At 38.0% G+C, this 13,272-nt stretch overlaps 1 protein-coding gene across 1 annotated transcript; it reads left to right on the top strand.

Moving 5' to 3' along the window:
* The first annotated feature begins 10,197 nt into the window (after nt 1-10,197).
* Nucleotides 10,198-11,034, top strand: LOC105826147 (embryonic polyadenylate-binding protein 2-like). Its single transcript, XM_012664073.1, is given in 1 exon segment — nt 10,198-11,034. A coding segment is annotated over 1 exon segment (837 nt).
* Nucleotides 11,035-13,272: the final 2,238 nt, after the last annotated feature.

Below are 13,272 nucleotides of genomic sequence, written 5' to 3'. Positions count from 1 at the left end.
AAAATAGAAGAGGAGAAAGCACTTCCCAAACTCATTCTATGATGCCAGTATTACCCTGCATGCAAAGCCAGATGAAGACATCACAAGAAAAGAAAACAATGGACTGATATCTTTTATGAATACCGAATCTTTTATGCAAACAGTATCCAGCAAAATATAAAATGAATTATATGCCATTAATAAGTAGGATTTATCCCAGGATGCAAGATTAACATCCAAAAATCAATTGATGTTATACATTATATTAATTAAAGGGAAAAATACTTGACTGTCTTAACAAAAAATCATTTGGCAAAATCCAATACCCTACCATGATAAAAATGCCCAACAAAATAGGAAGAGAAGGAATTTCCTAAACTTGTTAAAGAACATTTATGGAAAACCCACAGCTAACATCATATTCATCAAGAAAGTGAGAAAGTGGGAGGGTTTTCCCCCTAAGATTGGGAATAAGACATGGATGCTACTCTCACCATTTCTATTCAACATTGTCCAGGAAGGTCTAGTCAAAGCAAATAGGCAAAAAAAAAGAAAGAAAATCCATCCAGGTTAGAAAGAATTATGTAAAACTACATCCACAGATGACATAATCTTGTATAAAGAAAACGCTAAGGAATCTACCATGAAATCATTAGAACTAATAATAGTTCTGATACTTAGAAATAAGAAACAAGTTAAGCAAGATTGCAGGATACAAGGTCAATACACAAAAATCAATTATATTTCTATGCCCTAGAAATGACCAACCTGAAAATGAAATAAGAATAAAATTTAATTTATAAGTTAATAATTTATATAACATACATAATTTATACATTTTAAAAGAACAAATAAATTTAGGAATAACTTAAAAAAGAAGTGTAAATCTTGTGCAGTGAGAGCTGCAAAATATCATGAAAAGAAATTAAAGATAATCTAAATAATAAAAAGACATTCGTGATCTTGAAAATGACGAATAAGTTTGGAGGACTTAAAATTCCAGATTTTAAAACTTAACATATAGCAACAGTAATCAAGACAATGTGGTAAATGGCACTAGTATAGACATATTAATCAATGGAATAGATTTGAGAGTTTAGATATAACCCATACATCTGCGGTCAAGAAATTCACTCAGAAAGAATAGTCTTTCTAAACAAATGGTGTTGAGACAACTGGATGTCCACATCTAAAAGTATGAAATATACATAAACTAACTCGAAATGGATCATAGACTTAAATGTAAGCATTAACACAATAAAAGTCTTAGTATAAAGCATAACAATAAGTCATGACTTTGTTTTAGACAATGTTTTCCTGTTTACAATAAAAAATGTATAAGTGATAAAAGATGGTTGGATTTTATCAAAATTAAAAATCTTTATGTTCCAAGGGACATAATCAAGAAAGTGTAAAGACAATCCATACACTGGGAAAACACATTTGCAAATTATATATATCTGCTAAATGTCTTATATCCAGAAAATATATAATGTTTATAATTAAAAAGAAAAAGACAAGTAAATGAATAAGAATAGGCAAAGACATCAATAGACATTTCTCTAATGAAGAGAAAAAAATAGCCAATAAACACATGAAAAGATGTCCAACATCACTAGCCACTAGGGAAATGCAAATCTGGACCACAGTGAGATACAGTTTTCCCTCACTAGGGTGACTATCATAAAAAAGACAGACAATAACAAATGTTGGCAAGGATATGGAGTAATTGAAACACTTACATGTTTCTGCTGGGATTGTTCAATGGTGCAACTACTTTGGAAAACAGCCTGTCAATTCCTCAAATGATTAAACAGAGTTAAACACATAGAATACAGTAATTCTGCCCATACATATATGGTCATTCACTGCATAACTATGTTTTGGTTAATGGCAGATTACACATGCAACAGTGGTGCCATGACATTATTATGGAGCTGAAAAATTCCTGTTGCCTGGTGACATCATATCCATCATAACATTATAGCACAATGCATTATTCAAGTATTTCTGGTGACATTGGTGTAGACAAACCTATTGCGCTGCCAGTCATATACAAGTATAGCACATACAATTCTGCACAGTACATAATACTTGATAATGATAATGAACGACTATGTTACTGATTTATGTGTTTAGTACACTATACTTTTTATCATTATTTTAGAGTGTACTCTTTATATTTATAGAAGAAAAGTTAACTGTAGAATAGCCTTAGGCAGATCCTTCAGGAGGTATTCCAGAAGGCATTGTTATCATAGAAGACGACAGCTTCATTGTGTTATTGACCCTAAAGACCTTCTAGTAGGACAAGAGGTAGAAATGGAAGGCAGTAATATTGATGATCCTAACCCTGTGGAGGCCCAGGATAATTTGTATGCTTGTGTCTTAGAATTTTAACAAAAATTTTAAAAGCAAAAAGAAATTAAGAGTATAAAAAAAACTTATAGAACAAGGACAAGAAGAAAGAAAATATTTTTGTACACCTATACAATGTGTCTGTGTGTTTTAAGCAAAGTGTTATTACAAAAGAGTCAAAAAGTTAAAAATATTAAAATGTTTATAAAGTAAAAATGTTACAGTAAGCTAAGGTTAATTTATTATTGAAGAAAGAAAAATATTCTTCTAAATTTAGTTTGCCCTAAGTGTACAGTGTTCATAAAGTATACACTAGTGTACAATAATTTCCTAGACCTTTGTATTCATTCATCACTCACTAAAAGCAACTTCCAGTCCTATAGGCTCCATTTATGGTAAGTACCCTGTGCAGGTATATCATTATTTGTATTTTATACAGTATTTTTACTGTATCTTTTCTATATTTAGATATGTTTAGATACGCAAATACTTACCATTGTGTTACAATTGCCTACAATATTCAGCACAGTCATGCTGTACAGGTTTATAGCCTAGGACAATAGGCTATGCCATATGGCCTAGGTATTTAGCAGACTATGCAATATAGGTTTGTGTAAGTACATTCTATGAGATTCATACAAAGATGAAATCACCTAAGGACCTATTTCTTAGAGCCTACCTAATTTCAGCCATATAAAAACTCATACACAAATGTTCATAGCAGCCTTATTCATAATAGTTCAAAAGTGGAAACAGCACAAATGTATATACACTGATGAATGAATTAACAAAATGTGATATAGACACAAAATAGGATATTATTTGGCAATAAAAAATACTAAAGTACTGATACATGCCACAAAATGGATGAAGCTTGAAACATTATATAAGTTAAAGAATCCAGTCATAAAAGAGCGACATATAGTATGACTCCATTTATATGGGACGTCCAGATAGACAAATCTATAAACACAGAAAATGTATTAGCTGTGGTCAAAGGGTGGAGAGGTGAAGGGAAGGGAGTGACTAAAGGTTTCTTTCTGGCATTCTGGGAATTTTCTTAAATTCCATTATAGTGATGGTTGTACCACACTTAAATATAGTAAACATTTTTGAATTGTGCACTCTAAACACATTAAGTTTATGGTATACAAAGTCAGATTTGGCCTACATGTCATACTTTTCCAATTCCTGATCTAAGTGATAGAATTCCAATTTGTGGGACAGGGTAGAATGATAGGCAGGGATGGGGCAATTGTTTAAAGAAGTTAATTCTTTAGTCCTTTCTAACACACATCACATAGGTGAATCTATATAAATCTAGAAAGGGAGTGGGGCTAGGTAAATTTTCTTACTTTCCCCCGATAAAGATACAACCAACATTAGAATTAGCTCTTTTCAGTTCCTTCACACTTCTGAGCTACTGGAATACAAGTCCTGTCCTTTTCAGAAGAAAAATGATGAGATCTCTGTATACGGTAGCAAAGAGATTATGCTAGTGTTGAATACATGACGAATGAGAAACTTGGTAACCACATTCTGAGAATCAACTTGTAACTTCTTACAAACCATAATGGTGGCTTTTCACATAATAATGGTAATAGTAGCTAACATACATTAAAAGCTTGCTGAGTGTTTTATTTATTAACATATTAATTTATGTATACCTCATGGCATCCTCTTAAGGTAGGTTCTATTATTATACACACTTTACAAATGAAGCATTGAGATGTTAAATCTCCTGTCCAAGGTTAAAGAGCTAGTGAATAGCAGAACTAAGTTGGGAATCCAAATGGAACTCTAGAGACTTTGATTTTAACCATTGCACTATATGACCATATGATCTCAAATTTGGAAAGGATCAAAAAGATTAATGAGTTCAATCATTTTTTCCAAAAATTGTTCAAATGCAATTTTACATAGAAATTCTATATATATATAACTTTTTAACATGGAACTCCTTGAGTTGTTGGCCTGGAGTCCTGCCTTTGCAGATCCCCTAGGGCTTTACAAACAATTTGAAAATCTTTGATGCAGGCTTTTCTTTCTTTGCTTAAGTCTCCTCTACAATATCTCTGTCTTAGTGTGCTTGACCTCCCATAACTAAATACTAAGGACTGAGTGGATTAAACAACAGAAATTTATTTTCACACAGTTCTGGGTGCTAGAAAGTCTAATACTAAGGTTCTGGCAAGGTTCAGTTTCTGATGAGGGCTTTCCTCCTATCTTGCAGACGGCGACCTTCTTGCTGTGTCCTCACATGACAAAGATAAAGAGAGGGAGAACTCTAGTATCCCTTCCTCTTCTTATAAGGCTGACAGCCATATCAGATTAGGACCCCACCTCTGACCTCATTTAACCCTTATCACCTCCTCTCAGAACCCATCTTCAAATACAGTCACATTGGGGGTTAGGGCTTCAACATATGTATTTAGCGGGGGGCAAAATTCAGTCCACAGTATTCCACACTAGCCCCCCAAATTCATGCCCTTCTCACATACAAAATACATTCATTTATCCCAATAGCTCCCAAAGCCTTAACTTATTATTACAGCATCAACTCTAAAGTCCAAAGTCTCATCTAAATATCATATAAATCAGATATGGGCGAGACTGGAAGTATGATTCATCCTGAGGCAAAATTTATTTCCACCTGTGAACCTGTGAAACAATATGAGTTATGTACTTTCAAAATTCAATGGTGGGACAGGCATAGTATAGACATTCTCATTCCAAAAGGGAGAAAGCAGAAGGAATAAAGGGGTGATAAGTCCCAAGCAAGTCCAAAACCTAGCAAGGCAAGTTCCATTAGATCTTTAATATATTTCAGCATATTATGGGGGTACAAATGTTTAGGTTACATATATTGCCCTTGCCCTCTCCGAGTCAGAGCTTCAAGCGTGTCCATCCCCCAGACAGTGCACACTGCATTCATATTCGCATGTTACACATCCGATAAAGGGCTGATAACAAGAATCTATTTAGAACTCAGGAAAATCAACAAGAAAAAAATCAAACAAAAAGTGGGCAAAGGACGTGGACAGAAACTTTTCAAAAGAAGACAGAATAGTGGCCAACAAACACATGAAAAAATGCTCAACATCTCTAATCATCAGGGAAATGCAAATCAAAACCACAGTGAGATACCACTATCCCCAGTAAGAATGGCCTTTATCAAAAAGTCCCAAAACAATAAATGTTGGCGTGGACGCAGAAAGATAGGAATATTCATACACTGCTGGTGGGACTGTAAACTAGTACAACCTCTGCAGAAAGCAATATGGAGATACCTCAAAGAGATACAAGTAGATCTACCATTTGATCCAGCAATCCCATTAGATCTTAAAGCGTGAGGATAATCCCGTGGTTAGATACCCTACCTTCTTGACCCACAGGGGCATCTCTGCCAGATGGCACCATGCTCTCCAGGGCTCTATCAGGCCAGGATCCCAGCCCCAAAGCTTGAGGCAGCCCTGTTCCCACAGCTCTGGTTGAGGGGTATCTGGCCTGTGGAAAGTAAGGTGATGGCCCTACCCTTTGAAACTGAGGAAAAAGCTCTAACAGTCTCTAAACTGCCTTGGGGGTCATTTTCCCCTTTTCTTCAATAATAGCACATGTTTGTAGCCTAATGGCTCTGTGGTCCAGTCCTATAGGATCTAAAGTCTGACAGCCTTCCTTCGTTTCATCTCATTTTGTTTATGTCCTCCATAGTCCTAGGTGGCAGTGTTTCTGCTATTGTAATCCCATCTCTATTCCTAGCTTCTATGGAGACGGCCAGTTAAGTCCATAAGTTACATCCATGATCTCTTTGTCAAATGGTTGTTCAGCCATACTCTTAGTGCTTTCTTTAGAATATTTTTTGTTTTGTTTTTTCCAATATGGATAGACTGAGAATCTTCCAAATCCCCAAGTTCTGATTCGTTTTTGCCTTACAATTTCTTCTTCAATTCTTCTCTCTCCTATTACATTTTACTATAAGTAGTAAGGACAACCTAAGCCACACCTCCAGCACTTTGCTTACAAATATCTTCTTCTAAGTATCCAATTTCATCATTTTCAAGTTCTACCTTCCACAAGACACTGGAATACAATTCAACCAAGTTCTTTGACACTTTATAACAAGGATCATCTTTATCCAGTTACTAATAACCTATTCCTCATTTCCATTTGAGATCTTACCACAATTACCTTTAATGTTCATATTCCTAGTATGCATATTAAAACTCTTCCAGTCTCTACCCATTACCTATTTCGAAAGCTGCCTGTGCATTTTAGGTAATTGTTACAACAGCACCTGCATTTCTTAGTACCCAAATGTGTCTTAGTCTGCTGGGGTTGTTGTAACAAAATGCTATAGACTGAGTGGCTTAAACAACAGAAATTTATTCTAGAGATTGGAAAGTAGAATATCAAGGTTCCAGAAGGGTTCAGTTTCTGATGAGGGCTTTCTTTCTGTCTTGCAGGTAGCTACCTTATTGCTGTGTCTTCACATGGCAGAGAGAGCTTTGTTGTCTCTTCCTCTTATTATGAGGCCACCAGTCACATAAGGTTAGGGCCCTGCACTTATGACCTCATGAAACCTTCATCACCTCCTTTAACATTCTATCTCCAAATATAGTCACATTGTGGGTTAGGGCTTCAAAATATGAATTTGGGGTAGGGACACAATCCAGTCCATAGCAATCCCAATCCCAGTTTCTGCTTTTATACCTTCAAGAAAAAAGAAATTATTTGCCTGCGTGGTCCGTCCTTGTCAACTTTCGACAACAATAGCTATTTGACTGATCTTTCTTACATTCAGCAAGTGTATATCTTTTGCGATTTTGTACCCACTGCTTCTAGTACTTATCTTTGGGATTATGCTATCAATCTGTTCTATTAAAGGGGTTGGCCCTGTAGCTGGTGCATAGTACTTACCCAATATTATTATTATTTTGTCTAATAGCAACTGAATAACTTAAAGGCAAAAATGATATGCTCCATTCCAAATCCCCAGATTATTCTGTTCTGCACAGTAAACATCCTAAGTTTTTTCAATTGTCATATTTTCTAAAGACCTTGTTACCATCTTGTTTTTCTTTTTTTCTCTCAAAATATTACACGTTTCTATAATATGGATATGTTTTATAATGCTTTAGTCATGGCCATAAGTGTGCCTATCACCCAAATACTGTCCATTGTACTTAAGTAGGTTTTTAACCCCACCACTCCCCTTTCTTGATTTCCAATGATTTTTACTTCTTTCTGTGTCCATGTGTGCACATCAATTAGTTCCACATTATTAGAGAGTACATGTAATGTTAGCTTTTACATTTTTGAGATGCTTCAGTTAGGATAATGGTCTCCAGTTCCATCCAAATTTCTGCAAAAGACATTAATTAATCCTTTTTTATGGCTGAGTAGTACTCCATGGTACTTGTATACCACATTTTCTTGATTCATTCATGAATTGATGGGCACTTGAGTTGATTTCACATCTATGAAATTGAGAATTATGCTCCTATAAACATTTGAGTGCAGCTGTCTTTTTGATAAAATGACGTCTTTTCGTTTGGGTGGATACCCAGTAGAGGGATTGTTGGATTGAATAGTAGGTCTACTTTTAGTTCTTTAAGGTATCTCCATGCTGTTTTCCATAGAGGTTGTACTAATGTGCAGTCCCAACAACAGTATATAAGTGTTCCTTTCTCTCTACACCCATGCTAGCATCTATTGTTTTTGGACTTTTTCAATATTAATGAAAGCCATTCTAACAGGGGTAAGGTGATATCTCAATGTGGTTTTAATTTGCATTTTTCTGATGATTAGTGACATTGAGATTTTTTCCTGTTTGTTGGCCATTTGTCTATCTTTTTTTTGAAAAGTTTCTGTTCATATCTTTTGTCCACTTTTTAATGGGGTTGTTTGTCTTTATCTTGCTGATTTGTTTGAGTTCTTTGTAGATTCCTGATATTAGTCCTTTATTGGATGTATAGTTCGTGAATATTTTCTCCCACTTTGTAGGTTGTCTATTCGCTCTGTTGATTATTTTCTTTTCTGTCCATAAGCTTTTTAATTTAATCAAGTCCCATTTATTTATCTTTGTTGTTGCTGCAATTGCTTTTGGGATCTTAGTCATAAATTCTTTGCCTAGGCCAATATGTAGAAGAGTTTTTCCTACCTTTTCTTCTAGAATTTTTATAGTATCCTGCCTTACATTTAAGTCTTTTATCCATCTTGAGTTAATTTTTATAAATTGTGGGAAATGGGGGTCCTGGTTCTTTCTTCCGCATGTGGTTATCCAATTTTCCCACCACCATTTATTGAATAGGGCTTCTTTTCCCCAGTGTATGCTGTTGTCTGCTTTGTCAAAGATTGTAGGTAGATGGTTTTATAACTGGTTCTCTGTTTTCTTCCATTGATCTGTGTGTCTATTTTTTATCAATACCATGCTGTTTTGTTTACTATAAACTTGTATTATAGTGTGAAGTCTGGTAACGTGATGCCTGTAGATGCTTAAGATTGCTTTGGCTATTTGGGGTTTTTTTGATTTCAAAAAGGCATAGAATTATTTTTTCTAGATCTGTGAAATATAACATTGGTATTTTGGTGGGGATTGCATTGTATCTATAAATCACTTTGGTCAGTATGGACATTTTAACAATGCTGATTCTACCCATCCATGAGCATGATATGTTTTACAATTTGTGTCATCTGTGTGATTTCTTTCCTCAGTGTTTCATAGTCCTCCTTGTAGATATCTTTCACCTCCTTGGTTAAATATATTCCCAAGTATTTTATTTTCTTTGTAGCTATTGCAAATGGCATTGGGTCTTTGACTTGACTCTCAGCTTTACTGTTATTGGTATATAAAAATGATACTGATTTGTGTATATTGATTTTGTAACCTGAGACTTTGCTAAATTTATTTATCTATTCCAGGAGTCTCTTGGTGGCGTCTTTGGGATTTTCTAGATATAAGATCATATCGTCAGCCAGATGTGATAGTTTGACCTCCTCTTTCCAGATTTCGATACCTTTTATTTCTTTCTCTTGTCCTATTGCTCTGGCTAGGACTTCCAGTACTATGTTTAATAGAAGTGCTGACAGTGAGCACCCTTGTCTTGTTCCAGTTCTTAGGGGAGATGCTTTCAACTTTTCCCCATTCAGTATGATGTTGATTGTGTGCTTGTCATATATGGCTTTTATAACTTTGAGGTCTGTTCCTTCTATGCCAAGTTTGTTGAGGGTTTTTATCATGAAATGGTGCTGGATTTTGTCAAATGGTTTTTCTGTATCTATAGAGATGATCATATGGTCATTGCTGTTGCTTCTGTTTATGTGGTGAATCACATTTATTGATTTATGTAGGTTGAACCATCCTTGCATCCCTGGGATGAAGCACACTTGGTCATGTATTATTTTTTTTGATGTGTTGTTGAATTTGGTTTGCTACTATTTTATTGAGGATTTTTGAATCTTATTCTTAAGAGATATTCGTCTTTAGTTTTCTTTTTTTTGTTGTGTCCTTTTTACCATCTTTGATGCTCCCTTCTCTTTGTATTCTTTCTCTAAGTGTAGATGTCTGACCTTCATAAGTTATTTTAAGATTGGCCTGACTGTCTTAGAGTAGAATATAACTATGACCTCCATTGTTATAGACAGTTTATTTTCATTCACACAGCTTAATGTAACATTTACTTTTTTGTTAGTGGTGGCGGCTTTGATAATTTTTCACTGAGCCTCAGCTAACAGCTGAAATTTCTCGATCTTTCTACATACGATGCTGCTTAGCCACATCTCTTCTGTTCTTTAAGTGTTTGATTACATTTTTGGTGTATGGGAGTAAGGCAAGAGGTGAGTGCAGGGAGCCACAGGCTCATGTGGCCCTTCCTGAGCTGGGCTCTCTTCCCGCCTCCCATAGAGGCCTGGCTCCAGACAGTCTCCTCGGACCCTGAGGCCCAGGGCTGGGGGGCCTGGGGGGACACGGAGAAGAGCCATCTGGGGCCAGGGGATGGGGGTGGGAGGAAGGAAGGAGAAGCAGAGGAAGACCAGGGTGAAGGCACACCAGGCTTCCTGCTGTCCCTGCTGAAGTGGGAGCACCTGGCTGAGTTCCCGGTGCCTGACCAGGAGCTGGAGGCCATCAGGTTGAAGCTGTGCACCATGCAGCAGGCCACGTGGCCGCCCCCGCCACCAGGAGGGCAGGCCGGGGCCTGAGAAGAGGGTGCCACGGGGGCTGAACAGCTGCTGAGCCCCGAGACGCCAGGCCACCCCCTCCCTGGGACCCCCAAGGAGAAGGTGGAGGCCGACCACAGATCCATCTACGTGGGCAACGTGGACTACGGGGGCACGGCGGAGGAACTGGAGGCTCACTTCAACCACTGCGGGGAGATCCACCGAGTCACTATCCTGTGTTACAAGTTCTCCAGACACCCTAAGGGCTACGCCTACATAGAATTTGCCACCGAGCACTCTGCCCGGGCGGCCGTGGAGCCGGACAACAGCGTTTTCCCAGGCCGGGTAATCAAAGTGCTGCCCAAAAGGACCAACTTCCCGAGGATCAGCTCCATGGACCGTGGGGGCCTGCGGGGGCACCCAGGCTCCAGGGGGGTCCCCTTCCCTCACAGCAGCCTCCAGGGCAGAACCAGGGCCGAGGAAGGTTCTCACCGTGGTTCTTACTGTACTAAAGGGAGGCCGGAGGCGACCAGGAGTGTGTAGCTGCGTCCTGCGGCGCCACTTCTTCCAGAGGGGCAGGGTCTGGTGCTGCCAGGTGAGGCGGGGGCTAGGGGGTGAGGCCAGAGGCGAGGTACCTGTGGAAGGCTCCGCCTGGGCTGGAAGAGCCCCCAGGCCTTCCACAGGGCCGGCCCCACGCTGCAGCCACAGGCAGGGCAGGGAGGGTGGGCCTGGCTCTGTGCTTGGGGGGGCCTGGGCGGTAGGGGTTGAGGGTCACGGGCCCAGGCCGCGCAGGGCTGGCTCAGGGTGGCGTCCCCGGCTCTTCCACTGACTTGTTTTAAAGAAAAATAGAAATGTGTGTGTCTTAATGGTAATGCATAAATTATTAAATCTGAATATTTTTTAAAAGCAAAAAAAAAAAAAAAGATTCCTATTTAATGTCTATCTTACTAGAGCCAGCCTTTGTTAAGATCTTATTGGATCTGCAATGATAAACCTTCCCAAAGCTCCATCACAGCTCCAAATTTGCTGGTAGGCCTCTCATGAGATCAGAGAAATAGTGAGGGAAAAAGTTAGAAACACATGGTGTAATTGAGGCATAGTGTTGTCAGGTTTTTATCTGCATGTAGTTGTTTCTCCAGCAACAACTATAATAAAATGTGGGTCTGAAAGGATGTGAGCAGTCTGATATAGTCACCTACCTAACTAGCTATGTAGTCTTGAGCAATATTCTCAAATATTTAAATGCCTGGTTCTTCATTTTCCTCATGTATAAAAAGAGTATGGTAATCTTCTCTACCTATTTTGCAGAGCTATTTGGAATACAGCTTATCACTATGTGTGGAAAGTCTACTGAGGAATGAAGCCAAGCCAGAGGAAATAAGAGACAAGATATGATAAGAAACATATTTTTGCTTCCATTGTTTGAGCACTAGGATCTAGCAATTCTTGAAGTCCTGGAATTTTTAGGTACATGAGCCAACACACTTTTTTCTAAATCCAATTTGAAATGGATTTCAGTCACTTGCATATGAAAGAATCTCGACTAAAACATTTGTAATGGGGCAAAGGATGACTGGGTTAATGTGATGATAATCCCTGAGGATTCGGGTGCTCACACTATTTTCTCTCACCTATGACATATGGAAGATAGAAGAAAAAGAACAGTGATGAGCCATGTGGGGAGTCTCCAAAAAGAGGCAGATGGTTTGGAACTCCCCTACTGGATACTTGATTAATTACTTCAGAGGGAGCATGGTCTTTTCAGTTAGGAGACCAAGGACTCAACTATTCCCTACATAGGGGTAAGGAGAACATCTTAGTCACTACTACATCACTTGCACCTTGCTGGGCTAACAGAGAGGAACTGAGTTGGTGCTGTACTTGTTAACAGTTCAGTTGAAACTTATGGTGCACTGGAAACATTATCATTGTTTAATGGGTTATGGCAAAAATAAAATGGCAATTGCTGATAAATGCTTTCAAGTGGCTTTGACGTAACATAAATTTGAAAGCAAGTCAACATCAAAGATGTCATTTATTACTGAGAATAATTTTCAAGGCAGGAAAACTTGGAAAATGGGTTCAAAACATATAAACACATTCCAGATTTCAAAGATGGAGACAAGTGGTGTGGCACATGAAATATGTACAATCTAATTAAGAAGAAATACACATAGCCAATTTGGGTGTGAATATTTCGCTCTGATAGATGGTTTCAAATTAATTTCCTATTCCCCAACCAAAAAGAGCTTCAGCAGCCCATTGAGATTAGAAGGAATCAATGGAATCAATTTAGCTTAGTTCTCTACGCCGAGGAAAAATTGCTCCCTACTGATCATTCTTGATTTCCTTCTGTATTTGAGTAATATATAGGGACCATACCTATAAAATACTTCACCTCTCTATGTCCCACAAAAGAAAAGTATCCTCATAACCTGTTAACCTCTGCCCCTTTAAGTCAGAGCTTGGCGACAGGGCAGAAAAATCAACATCATGTGGCCTACAGTCAGCCCAACTTACCTCCTTGGTCACCCAAGTACTTGTCTCCTTTCAGAGTTATGCACAATTACAGAGAATGTTGCCTATGAACCTCTTAGTCTTCACTCTGGCTGAAATGGGTCAGTTCATCATCTCCACCATTAATCCATTTTTCTATTTTCCTTTTTCCTCAACTATCAGCCTCTTTGTATTCTCTTTACACCTAGCACCCAATTATTTATCCCCATTATTTTTCCTCCATTAATGTCTTTTTACCTCACTGTGCTTTTTTTTTTTTTTTTT

The sequence above is a fragment of the Propithecus coquereli genome, unplaced genomic scaffold, assembly GCF_000956105.1.
Source record: "Propithecus coquereli isolate 6110/MARCELLA unplaced genomic scaffold, Pcoq_1.0 Scaffold86, whole genome shotgun sequence".
Lineage (NCBI taxonomy): Eukaryota > Metazoa > Chordata > Mammalia > Primates > Indriidae > Propithecus > Propithecus coquereli.
Note: the sequence above shows the minus strand (reverse complement) of the source record. Positions and strands in the feature narration are given on the sequence as shown.